Source organism: Lactuca saligna, chromosome 6 (assembly GCF_052625555.1).
Source record: "Lactuca saligna cultivar CGN05327 chromosome 6, ASM5262555v1, whole genome shotgun sequence".
Lineage (NCBI taxonomy): Eukaryota > Viridiplantae > Streptophyta > Magnoliopsida > Asterales > Asteraceae > Lactuca > Lactuca saligna.
The window spans coordinates 171439917-171453526 of NC_136422.1; the positions used below are offsets into that span (position 1 = coordinate 171439917).

A 13610-nucleotide genomic window follows, 5' to 3' on the forward strand; every position below is an offset into this window, starting at 1 on the left:
TTTTGGTTCCAATGCAAAGAACATATCAAACATTTGAAATATTAAATATGCAAACTAACCTTGGAGTGAAAACGTGGGAGCGGTGGTGGAACTCGGCCAACCCTAACCTGTGTAAATCTAACGTTGTCGTGATATACCCTTTGTGTTCAAGAAGCGTTGTATTAGGGGTTGTGTCGATTCAATGCATCATTTTCTGGAACTTATAAAAAAATTGCCGATTCACCTTAATCCTTTGGATTGTGGCGTCGTTCCAATGTTGGGTGACGTGTGTCATTGGAACCCTATAAACGCTCTTTAGATTGCACCAAAATAAAATGATGTTTATATATATATATATATATATATATATATATATATATATATATATATATATATATATATATATATAGTCAAGATCAAATAAGAAGGAAATTTTTGGTAGGAAGGTAAGAAGTCTTTTTTCTACATATTTTTTTTTGCGAACAAATAAAATTAATCATTAGATGATTCATTTGTAAGATGATTCACAAGAAAAAATTCTCAAAAAAACATCTCGATGATTCATTTATACAATGATTTTGTTGTTATTCACTAAAATTATCATAAAAATGAATTTTTCTTAATTTACTTAAAAATGAATCATAAAAATGTTTTTTTAGAATTTTTTCTTATGAATCATCTTACAAATGAATCAGCTAGTGATTCATTTATTTTGTACGTCAAAACAATATGTAGAAAAAAAACTTCTTACCTTCCTACCAAAAAAAATTTCTTACCGGATATATATATATATATATATATATATATATATATATATATATATATATATATATATATATTCGTTTAATGAATGAGAAATGCTTTTATGTGAAATTATATCTATTGCATGGTATTAGAGCCGCCGAGCCAGAATACCCTTATCTTCTCCTTTTCTAACCCCAATCCCTGACTCCTTCCTTTGTCGTCGGCCTCACCTCTCTCGTTCATCTTTTTTGTTCGTTCCACCATCTTCATCACTATAGTGGCATCGAGTTCTCTACACCCTCTACTGAGAAACCTTATGGTATCACCAACATTAAGGCTTACATTCCATTCACCCTTGATTTGGAACGTATGAACTATGATGCATGGGTCGATGTTTTCGAAACTCATTGTGCTGCATTTGAAGTAATTGATCAACTCAGTCCACCAGTCCATAAAGCTGTTTCCATGGCCGAAAAGAAGGAATAGGATCGTCTTGATGCTCTCTTAAATTTGTGGATCTTTGGCACGATGACTCAGTCTTTGACTCATATAGTTCACAATAGAAACCAGTCGGCGTGTGATTTATGAGTCGCATTGGAAATTTTTTTCCGTGATAATAAGGATGCAAGCGCCATGCAATGAGATCAAGAGTTGTGTAACGTTTCTACCACCATTAACACTTACTTCTCTAGAATCAAAATCTCGCTGACTTACTTGAAAACATTGAAGATCCTATTCCTGAAAAGAATCTTGTAAGTTACACCATTAATGGTTCCACTCTCATTTTCATCATATTGCAAGTATTCTTCGTCATCGAACCTTGTTTCCGACTTTCTTGGAATCTCGTTAGATTCTTGTCCTTGAAGAATAGACTATGAACCAATTGCAACAAATATCGGTTTCGGGTATGCATCTTGATCACTCCTCTTCTCCTAATACTCTCTCCACTGATCATTCAAGTGCTAATCAAAATTCTCAGTGATTTTCATGGAAATAATAATTACCATGGTGGACATAAAAGAGGTCGCAATAACTGCGGTGGCCGATCCAAAAATCATGAAAATCACATGAATTATCTCTCATACATTAGCAAATTAACTTGGTTTAACAATTCAATTTAGGTTGGATCTAGCTGTAACAATGACTAACCCATTTTTTTGAACAAGATGGGGTATTTTGTGTGGATTATGATTAAGTTGTAACAAAAAGACATATAAGTACAAGTCTATAAATATAATCAAGAAGAAATAAAAAGTGCATTGTTATTTGGTGTATTTATACCATAAAAAATGATAACGTGTAACACCCCGTTTTCACTATACAGTAGAATTCAATATAATCGTTTTTTTATAAAATTCGAAGTAGAGATATATTACTTTTTATCCAAAGTAATCATCATAAATATCTAGTAGACATCAATACGATTTCGATAGATATATAAAATACTTGAATCTGACTTCGTATGAAGAAGCTATGATTCTTCGAATTTTCGAGTTCAAACCTATACGGAAAAGCATGTCGTAAAAATTGAATCAGAATTAGGTTGCTTATTAGGTTAAGTCTCAAGAATTCGTCAATATAAAGACAGTCGAGAATGAGTGTCATATGAAAGAGTTATGATTTTTACACAAGTTTTAACAGTCTAAGCCCTTTTAAAATATAATTTTAAAAATAAAATGAGAATTAGCCAACAGACTCTAAATGGAAGTTGTAGTGTGGATTTAAAAAAAGTCGAAAACGGAGTTCGTATGAGGAAGATAAATTTTTTGGAAAATGCTAAAATCTGGTGCGTAGGGCGCGACACGCACCTTCTAGAAGGTGGGACTCGACCACCCATATTCTAACACGTGGCACAAGCTGGAACCACGCATTCTACCTACCGGGCGCGGTGCGTCCTATGGATAAGAGTGTGGCCACCTTAAAATCACTTATAAATGCTTCAATTGCTCCCCATTTCTTCTCACACTTTCTTGAATTCTCTCTCAAAAACTTAGGCCAATTTTGAGGTATTTTCTTCGAGGTTTTGAAATATCTTAGCTTAGCAAAGCTCTGGAGCATCAGAGAGCCTAGTGCTTGAGTCGGAGTTCTTCCTGCGCGATTTCCCGGTTTTCGTTAGAAACTTTGTAAGTTAAGCTACGATTACTAGGCTTTTAGGGTAACTTATAATTATGTTTATAGTTGTTATTGGGAACCTACAAGTACTAGATTAATCACTAATTCCATTTAAGTATTATGATTGGTCTGCTTACCGGCGAGGTGTCTAAAATGGACATGTTGGCTTGGTTGTTGGATTTCAGAAAATTATACACCGAAATGGTCCTGCCTCCCAATTATCATGTCTGGCTAATCCTTATTTGATTGCAATGAAAGTATATTTGGAATTAGAGAATGATCTATCTTTTACCAGATTTCCATATATATAAACAAGTTATAATATTATAGGTTAATACTTAATAGGCACGTTACCCACCAATTGGATAGTCAGAAGGATAGTTGTTAATCGTCTGAGTAAATGTCGATGCGAATGATCTCATTATACTATATATTACAATATATATATATATATATATATATATATATATATATATATATATATTCATGTATGTTAGAAATTAAGAGCTAGTAGAGTAGAGCTGATAGTTCCCATGTACATGTCCTATAAGAGTCGCAGTATAACCTCTATGTGATTAAATGTTATTGTACTTGAATTATTTGTTACGGATAGAATAGGGGTTAATGGCGGAACAATGATAGATCAGGAGTCTATAGACCCGAGTGTTAAAGACAAAATGGCAGGTAGGCTTTAAGTCTAAGATATACATATTACTGGTGGATCGACGAAAGATTGTGAGCCATTGCTTGTATGCATGCATATGTATTGTGGTATATGTTATTTTGGGGAACTTACTAAGGCTTGTGCTTACCCCAGTTCATTACAAATGTTTTAGGTACTTATTCATACTGTGAGAAGAAAAAGGTTGGACTGTACACATGCGCATTTGCATAATGCAATTATACTATGATATATTTGAATAAATAAAAATGAAAATTTTAAGTTGAAAATCAGGACATTACATAACATAAATCAACTTAAAATCAAACCCAAACCTTTATATCCTTTTATTTATTTATATATTTTGTATTCAACCTCTAGTCGAGGTTTAGTTCTTTTATTTTATTAGTAGGGACCGAGTTTTGTATACTAGTGTTTCTATTTTACAAAGTAATGTTTAAAAATATCTAATACTATTCATGTGTATTGTATAGAAAGGTCGAACTGTGAGAGGGAAGCGATGTAGTACATAGAATTCAGTTCCATACCTACAATGATAAGAATAAGAAAAACCTCTTCATGGGCAAAATTGGAAGAAAAATACAGGATATGTCAATAGTTTGAGAATTTGAACATACTTTTCAAACCAATTTTCCTAATGTTCTTTCTGATTCGGTGTCTAGGTCCCCAAGTAGACCCACCTCAATTCCAACATCCTATTCAAACATATTTCAAAGTTTTAAAAATAAAATTAATACAATAAGCTTGATTAGTGAAAAATGTTAACAAAATGTATTAACAAGAACTTAATCCACCATATCCATCACCTATAAAAACATTTTAAAACTAATATAACAATGCCAACATCCTAATCAATAATATTTCAAAGTTCTAAAAATAAAATTAATATAACAATCCTGCTTCCAAATAACTTCAAGGTATTCTTAGCATCTTTCATTTAACTCAGTTGACAACTTCTCTATGAAGTTGAACAACCTATTTAATAACATTAGGTCATTTGGAGACAAAATTGAAGAGTCATACATCGTGAAGAAGTTGCATCGTTGGAGATTTTGATATAATGTCAATTGGATTTTCTTCAAATTGCATCCACAATCGAGTAATTTCAAGATTTTGATACGATTTTTGCTTAGTAAGTGGTCTATGTATTAAAGACATACGAAGAAATGATCAAAGGACTATGAGACAATGATGAAAATACATTGTTGCTCATCCCATAATGAGTAGAGAACGATATCAAATAAAACGGTTCATGGTGAGTCCTTGGTAAATCAAAGGCATTATACATTTAATGTAAGTAGTTGAACATGTCGTTGGAGAGGAAGTCATCATAGAGGAGGCTTAAGTCAAACCAATCACGAGATTTGTGGTTCCGTTATATATAGGGATAAAAGCAAGGTTGAGTGTTTTAATCGTGATGATTACAGACCTAGATGAACCAATTGTAGGAAATTATAGGGTTTATAGTGGAGATCTGGATACCAACTTGGATCGTGAGTACACTTTCCAAACTCATATTTCTACCCTATGCCTGGTTGCAAGAAATTCAGCCTACGATAATCCAAGTGGACACTTACGATTCTAGGCACAAAAATCGTAAGCCAATTTGCTAGAGAGATTCTGTGAGAGTTTGATGAAAACAAGAGCTCAAATTTGTCACCTTCTTCTGAAGAGGAAGAACCGTTTATATATTAAACGAGATTAGGGTTTCATTAGGGTTGGTTCGTCATTAGTTGCTTTGAAAGCAAGTCAAGATAATCCGGATTAGGGTTACCAAAACTAATGAATTTCGTTGGTTTTACCCTAATCACCCTCAAAAAATTGAATTTTCCACTATAACCTGGATTAGGCTCTGCCCCTTGGACCCCGCTAGGGGCCTTGCCCCTTTGGACACCCCGAACCCAGGGGTGCTACCCCCGGACCCCCGACTAGTCGTTGAACCGGCTTCTAATTCGATCTTATACATGCGTGCAATCCGTACAACCTCGTATATATATTAGAGTACAATTTATGAAGCCCCTTAGCTCACATGTTAGTTCTAGTTACTTAAAATGATATGGTGACAGTAAAATCACCAACACTAACCCATATTATTAGCGATACATGGAGAGATTCTTTTGTATAAATATAATGCAACACCGAAGATTTTAACCATACGATCTCATATGGGTCTAGTTTGAATTTATGGTACTTAGATAATAGAGCAAGTAGCCACATGACATGTTATAAATAAAAGTTCTACGATTTGGATACAAGTATTAGAGGGCATTTGAAGTTTATGTATGACTCTATGATATTCATATAAAAGGGTGAAATATATTTACAGTGTAAAAAAATAGAGAAAAGAGGGTATTATGTGATGTGTACTACATTCCAAGCCTCCGTATAAACATCATTAGTTTGGGGAAACTTGCTAAAGAAATATTTAAGGTGATCGTGCATGGATTTTTTTTTATTTATTTATTTTGGGTTTACGGAAGCAAGAATGAGCTCCTTATCAAGGTAAAAATAGGTTCATATAGAATTTATAAAAATATCATGAAAACAGTTAAACCAATGTACTTTTTGTCTAAAAGTTTGATCAAGAATGGCTTTGGCATAAGCGTATTGGTCATGCTAACTTTCAAGCAATTAAACTCATGGATGACAAAACCCTGGTTGTTGATTTGCCAAGTATTATTCCACTAAATCAAATATATGAGATTTTTGTGATCAATAAACATGATTGTACATCATTTCCCTCACATAAAAACTTTAGAGCCAAAAGAGTTCTACAACTGATGACATCTATGGTACCATTCATAAACAAATAGACTCATATCTCAAGTCTCCCCATAAATTATACCCATAGACTCCAAAGTTTTGACTAGAAATTTCCTACACTCTAAAACAAGAAAAAGAAAAGAAAGAATCAAACACTTCAAGTGTACTAATTAGGGTGCTTTGAAACCAAACCACTAGACTCCTTTTATAATCATGGAGTCCATCAAAGATTTCATCCTTATACCGATGTGGGATGGAGAACCCTTCTTTCAAGTAGGCAAACTCAACAAAGATGTCATAAGGTCTTGGAAGAATTGTGACTCTTTTGATAGTTGTTATTTCGAATAAAAACTTCTTGTTTTGTCTTCAAAATTTGTGTTGTCCCGTATGTAGTAATTGAAATGAAATAATTTTTGGTTGATAGTTGTATGTAGTTCGTTTAATACATGTTCAATATGATTATAATTATTTTTTCTTGTATGAACATGTATTCAAATATGGTTATATAATAAGCCAAAATTCAAATGTTTTTAAAAATAATGACCTAAAACTGTTTGTACCAGAGACTACAGAGTATGAGCCAAGTAACCACTTTTACTTCTTTAGAAATAAAAAAATGACCATCATTTTGTTGTACGCATGCAATTACAACTCATATATTATACATGTAAATTAAGAGAAATTTGTTTTGGAAAATGATTTGTGTTATTGTATATTATTTGAGTCAAACTTGTAACGTCCCGATTTTCAACATAAAATTTTTATTTTTAAAGTATAGTATATTGATAATACTCGTACCCAACGGTAATATAAAAATCCCTTTTTATTCAATCATTGTCAAAACATGGTACTAACTATTTCATTTAGAGTATAAATAGAACACGCGGAAAACTAAAACATGGTGTTGATGTGTGTGTATAGTCAAACTTTACCCTTCCTACGATTTGAAGAGCAACTGCAAAATAGTTAATCAATTATTGTAAGCTAAGACTTAGTGAATTTACCAAAATACTATATATCACAATACATATATTATGATTTTATGCATACAAACAGTGGTTCATGACCTTTCGCCATCCTACCAATAACGTGTGTATTTGGACTCACGACATATCGTTGTTCTATTGTCAACATGAGTCTCTAAACTCACATCCTGTTACTTTTTCGCCATCAAATCTTCATATATACATATAACCAAACCATATAAACTAACAACCAATCATACAAAAGACTATTCTAGTCCACACATGCAAATAATGGCCTTCAGCATAAAGCTAGTGATCTGTCAAATTTAGATGCTTTATTCATTGTTTTTATAAGTATAATTGGATTAATTTATGTTAAGAATGGACCTACTTTGATGGTATTTGTATTATGTGATTCAAGATAAAAAAAAATGAGGAAAAACGATGTAAAAAAACGTTAAAAACAAGCTTACAGAAGTTGGAGTGGAAGACATGGAAGATAAAAGTTTTTCTAGTGAAGAGTGGAGTTTCGTCGTCCTCAGAAACATTCGTCACCATCCTGGACGGTTTTGTCATGTAATTGGACGTTACCACTTTTTCCAATCAGACCCTTACCATCCTGGTGGCCATCCTCGTTACAGTCTTGGTGGTTGTCCTCCTTACCATCCTCCTTACTGTCAAACATGTGACTAGCATTTATGAAAGGAGAAACGGGAAAGCCAACTGCTACAAAAATGCTGAAGTTCCTATAGGCCTTCACGAGGATCTAGGCGCATGGGAAAGACAACACGTACTGATCATTGTTATTCAAACTGGAAAAAACAACAACCATTTAAGACCAATTATTATAAACCTGCTGCACTTTATAATAATTAGGCTGGGGGATTAATGGTGTATGGGCAGCAACCCACATAATACCAAGCCAGCCAACGAGCCCGACCTGGTAAGATAACCACACATACATAAACGATATCGAGCATCTATAATAAGAATCACCCTACTCCCGTACACAACCTATGAAGCATCCCCAAGAAACACGAAAAAGGAAAACTTATTTTTATTAAAAAAGGTGTCTTACCCCTATAAACGCTCTTTAGACCGCACCAGAATAAAAGGATGTTTATATATACATATATATATATATATATATATGTGTGTGTGTGTGTGTAACAGCCCGAAATCCAAGTACCCTTCTATTTAGCCCTTCATCTTTGATTTGTTGCCATTTAGGGTTTTGCATGTTAGGCGAGTACGTTGGGCGTACAGTACGTTGCGCGTACTCGCGCGCTTCATTTGAACGCGCTCACCCTCGGGTACGCTGGGCGTAACCGGTCCAGACCTAAAAACCCTAATTATTTCAGATGGCTATAAAAGGAATGTGTGAATCGACTCCTCAGCCGCCATCCCTCAGAAAGAAACCCTAAAGAGAGTGTTTATTCGTTCTTAGCCCATTTGTGAGTGTTCTAAGCTTGGTGGTGCCATTTCAAGGTAGCAAAGGAGAAGAAGAGTTCATTGGGAAGGCTAGAAGTTGGTGTTCAAGTGTGGATTCGAGCTTTGCAAAGGTTGAAGCTTCATTCTAAGTTAAAAAGTTCGGATCTTGACATATAGTTCTTGTGTTATGCTTTAAGTACCATTTTCTAGGGTTTTGGTCCCAAAGGTGGAGACTTTATGAGTAAATGGTCTCCATAAGCTTAGATCCATCATATTTCTGGTCTATTTGAGTTGTAGACTCATAAAAATGTAATCTTGGACGTGAATGTTTCACCATGCATGAGATCTAGATCCTTGAGTTGGAATAGAAAAATGTTAAGGAGTGTAGGAGCCTTTACAGCCATGCCAAGGCTTAAAGGTTTCGACTTTATTGGTATAGATGCTTAAATAAATCCGGATCTAGAAGTTAAAGTAATGGCTTAATCGATTAAGACCAGAAATGAAGAGTGTATTGAACTGAAGGTTACACTGGGCGTAACTCCCAGTACGCGCAGCGTACTGGGTGGAGACCCCGATTTGTGGGTTGGCGATGTACGCCCCGCGTACTATAATGTGGACTTTTGTTGACTTTTAGGGTTTTGGTCAACATGTGGACTTTGAGTCAAGGAAGGGTAAAATGGTCTTTTACCCTCTGAGGAATGATGATAAGGGGTAAAGTCTAGTTGTGGAAATATATATTAATTAAATTAATATTCGTTGTGATTAGGCGAGGTTGAGTCTTCGTTGGGATTTGGAGATAGCGAGTGCGCGAGATTTTAGACTTTCCACGAGGTGAGTTTTCTCACTATATTGTACCCGGAAGGGTTTTTATTGTGTGACCAGAAGGTCGGATATGTTATGAGTTGTATGTGGTGTATATGATAAGTTAATCGTTTGTATGTGCTATGTATGTATGTTTGATATGGGCCGGAAGGCATTATGTTATGGGCCGGAAGACATATATGATATGGGCCGGAAGGCGTTGTGATGTTGACCGTAAGGTTGACGCAGATAGGACCAGAAGGTTTACCGAGTCGGGACGGAAGTCCCCTGAGACACATGGACCGGAAGGTCAGGGCCTGGAAAGGCGTATGTGCGTAAGTAGTATTTTGGGGAACTCACTAAGCATTTATGCTTACAGCTGTTGTGTTATGTGTTTCAGGTACTAGCGAGGACCGTGGGAAGGCGCCAACGTGATTTGTACACACTGACGAAGGAACTGTTTTTATGATTATGGGATGTATTTTGTTATGATGATATTGTTACACATTTGGTTTCAGAATATTAAACGACGGTATTGATGTTTGCAAAAATGAAAAATTTGTTTTGAAAATTTACGTTGTTACAATATATATATATATATATATATATATATATATATATATATATATATATATATATATATATAGATTCTATTTTACCAACTTGTAAATAAAATTGTATTAGGACTCTATAACCAACCTGTCAAAGTCCCAAGTTTACTTCGTCTCCAAGTCCTACTCGATTTAGGATTCCAACAATTTATTTGATATTTACGCTAGAAAATATGGCGAAATGCCACACACTTTTATCGATGTATCCGACGCTACTAATGGTGCATCGGGTAGAAGTGGAGGTTGAACATATTTTCATATCGACCTCTATAACTACCTTTTGGAGGAACAAAACAAACGAACATGCCTATTAACCCCTGCTAGCGAACTTGAAATTTATATGAGCTTAAACTTTTTAAAATTCATGAGTGCACCACAATTTAAAATTTTGGATCTTTTGGCTTGGTGGAGAGAAAAGGAAACATGATTCCTTATTCTCTCCGTTATGGTCCGCGATTTACTAACCGTCTAAACTTCCACAGTAGCTTCGGAATCCGCTTTTTCTTTTAGTGCTAGAGTTTTATCAAAGTTGCGAATGAATCTTACCCCGATTGCGGTGGCGGTTAGCTTTTGCTTGAAAGATTACTTGGATTCGGTAGAACGTAAACAACACTTCACCATCACTAGAGGGCCCACTACCGGAGAATGTTGAACCGGAGATAATGGAACAAGAATATGAACTAGGCTTAGGAACATCTCTGGAACAAAACGAAGACAATGACGATGAAGACGAAGACAAACATGAAGAAGAGGGTATTGATGAGTCCCATATGCATTTGCTTGACGGTTGAAGAACAATTTAGTGAAAGCGACACGAAATGGAAGGCCACAAAAATTGAAGATTGTTTGGCAAAATGTTATTACGCCACTTTATTATTATTATTATTTAACTAGTTTGATATTATCATCAAAACTCTTTCTATTTCGACATTTGATGTATGTTTTAAGTATTCTAATGAATCTATGTTGCATTTTGTGTTATATTTGAGTGTTAAAAAATGTTTAAAAAAAATCAAATTTCGGATCAGATTAAACTAATTCGGCTCTAACAAAGGAAAAACCGGTCTGAAACCAAATCAGATTTTAGGTGAAACCGGATTGCATTTGACGTCATCAAATCAGATCGGATTCGGATCGGTCTTTTTTTCACCTCTAATTTTAGACATTAATAAAATGATTTAAAAAGGTAGACAACAAGATGTGTGTAGGCTAATGGTATGTGGCATGAGTTATGAGTGGAATGTCATGAGTTTGATTCCAATAGGTTGATGTGATATCCCACGTCGACAACAAAATGTCCACGTAGGTGCGTCATATAAGTAGATTACTTGTTTTATTTTGTTTTTGTTTTTTTAGTTTTATTTTATTTTATTTTTATTTTTAGAACGATGGTTTAATATATGTGTGAGATAGAATTCATGACCTTCTTGTTAGACACATTGTTAGTCAAATGAGCTAGTTTCAACTTATGTCACGTTATTTGCTGAAAATGTTAAAATGGTTAAAGTGAATAAGTTAGCTGGTTTTTCGGATTTTTTATTCAAAATTTTTTTGGGATTTTTTGTTATTTTTTTTTTTCATAACATTATGACTTTTCTAAGGATTTATTGATTTTTGACTATGTTTAGAGGAGTAAAATGGTTAAAGTGTGAATCGCCATAATATATTAAACAGATTGTTAAAATAATAACTTTTGTTGTAGTTATTCGCTAACGAAATGATACAAAACTATTTATTATTCTTAATTTATGTATTCAACTAACATTAACACTTGGTAATTCTTTAAGATGTAGTTGGGTAGCTTCGAGATTAATGAAAAGAGAAATTGTTTGGATTATAAAGAATGATGTTGTGTTGGAATCGAATAAAAAAATGTGTGATTGTAATCGAGCGTTAAGTTCATTCAAACTATCGCAAAAGCAAAATAATGGTAACTATTTTTTTATAAAATTATTTCTCATTCTTTCTTTTCGACAATTCATTGATATTCACACACTAGAAATTTTTATTGGGACTTCTCCTTTCATGAATATATATCAACTTACATTATACACCATAGTTACTATGTATAAACTATAAAGCATTCTCCTACATTTGACAATTGACATGAATGATCATCACTATACCTGTTGGCTGTTATCAAATAACTTTGCCAATTCTTTCATCTTTATCGTCTTCATCAATCAGATCTTCTAACTGATCAGGTTCTTCTTCATCTACTTTTTCTACATCTTGTTCTTCGTCATTCCCTTCTTTCACTTGCGAATCAATCAACCCTTTCCTCCCAATCACCGAGACTTGGATTGCTGGATTATTGTTCATGTAAGTCTGCTTCAATTGGTAAATTAACCATACGCAAACCAGAAGCAAAACACTTATCTGAACTGCATGTTTCACTTTGAATCCTTTTGCCCTTTGATTCCTACTCGCCGACTGTTTCAACATATGATCCGCCTACAAATTAACAAAAGGAATCACAATTTGAATAACGAATGATCCGTAGTTCGTAGACAATCTAGTAATCGAAACAGTATTTAATTTCAATCAATCAGGTATGAATCAAATTTATGATTACAAAAGTTGTAAAGCATATTCGAATGCTTCAAAATCCGACAAGACCAACAAGTTAGGTATTGAAATCGAAAATGAACAGAGGTGGAAATGGAATGATGATACCTGGAAATCAGAAAGCAAATGCTGGATTCTGATAAAGAGGATAATCGATTGCGAAATCACCATAAACCAATGGTATAGCCCATGATTAAACAACAGAGAGGAAGGAGAGCAACAAGTAATGAAGTACGTGGGGAAACTCTCCGATTACGACATTGCAGCGCTTCTATGAGGATCCAGAATAAAAAGAAGAATAGGATTGTGTAGGTGGCGTGTTTGTGAGGAGCAGGAGGAGCAGGACTGTCGGCGGATGGGATGGGCATGGAGCGACGGAGGTACGGCGGAGGTAAATAAAAGACAGCAGCACAACTAATTCATGGTCCACCGTACTGTAATTGATCGTGATTTGTTCATAAATGAAGGTGGTGGCGGGGGGGACGCCCGACTTCTACGTTGTACTAAAACACAAGGACAATTTAGACATTTCCCTACAACATTTCTAAAGTGTATAATAAAAAAATTTGTTTGATAATTTCTAAAATCAATTAGACATTTACAATATTTGAACTGTTAATAGATTTTATGTTATCTATGATCATAGTTCGTTAAAGATAAATTGAACAACTCAATAACATCAACGGGTGAGTCGGGGAGATAACATGACTTGAGTTTGCTATGATACAATTCGATTTTCGAACCGGATTATATTACAAATTTAAATATATAATAAAGGAACATATAATCGCTACATTACAAAACTTAAGAAAAGATGCTGGTTGATGGCTAAACTTTCGCCTTTCTCTTAGATCCTTCCAACTACTAGCGATCTTGAGATATATAGGCTCACTTATATATATATATATATATATATATATATATATATATATATATATATATATATATATATAT

The 13610-nt window shown here is 34.2% G+C and overlaps 1 protein-coding gene across 1 annotated transcript; it reads right to left on the reverse strand.

Moving 5' to 3' along the window:
* Positions 1 to 12023: 12023 nt before the first annotated feature.
* LOC145001289 (uncharacterized) lies at positions 12024 to 13132 on the reverse strand. Its single transcript, XM_078960661.1, has 2 exons — positions 12765 to 13132; positions 12024 to 12542 (listed from the first exon to the last, which is right to left on the reverse strand). Exons 1-2 carry the CDS (start codon positions 12825 to 12827, stop codon positions 12228 to 12230), a joined length of 378 nt encoding a protein of 125 aa, XP_078816787.1. The 5' UTR covers positions 12828 to 13132; the 3' UTR covers positions 12024 to 12227.
* Positions 13133 to 13610: the final 478 nt, after the last annotated feature.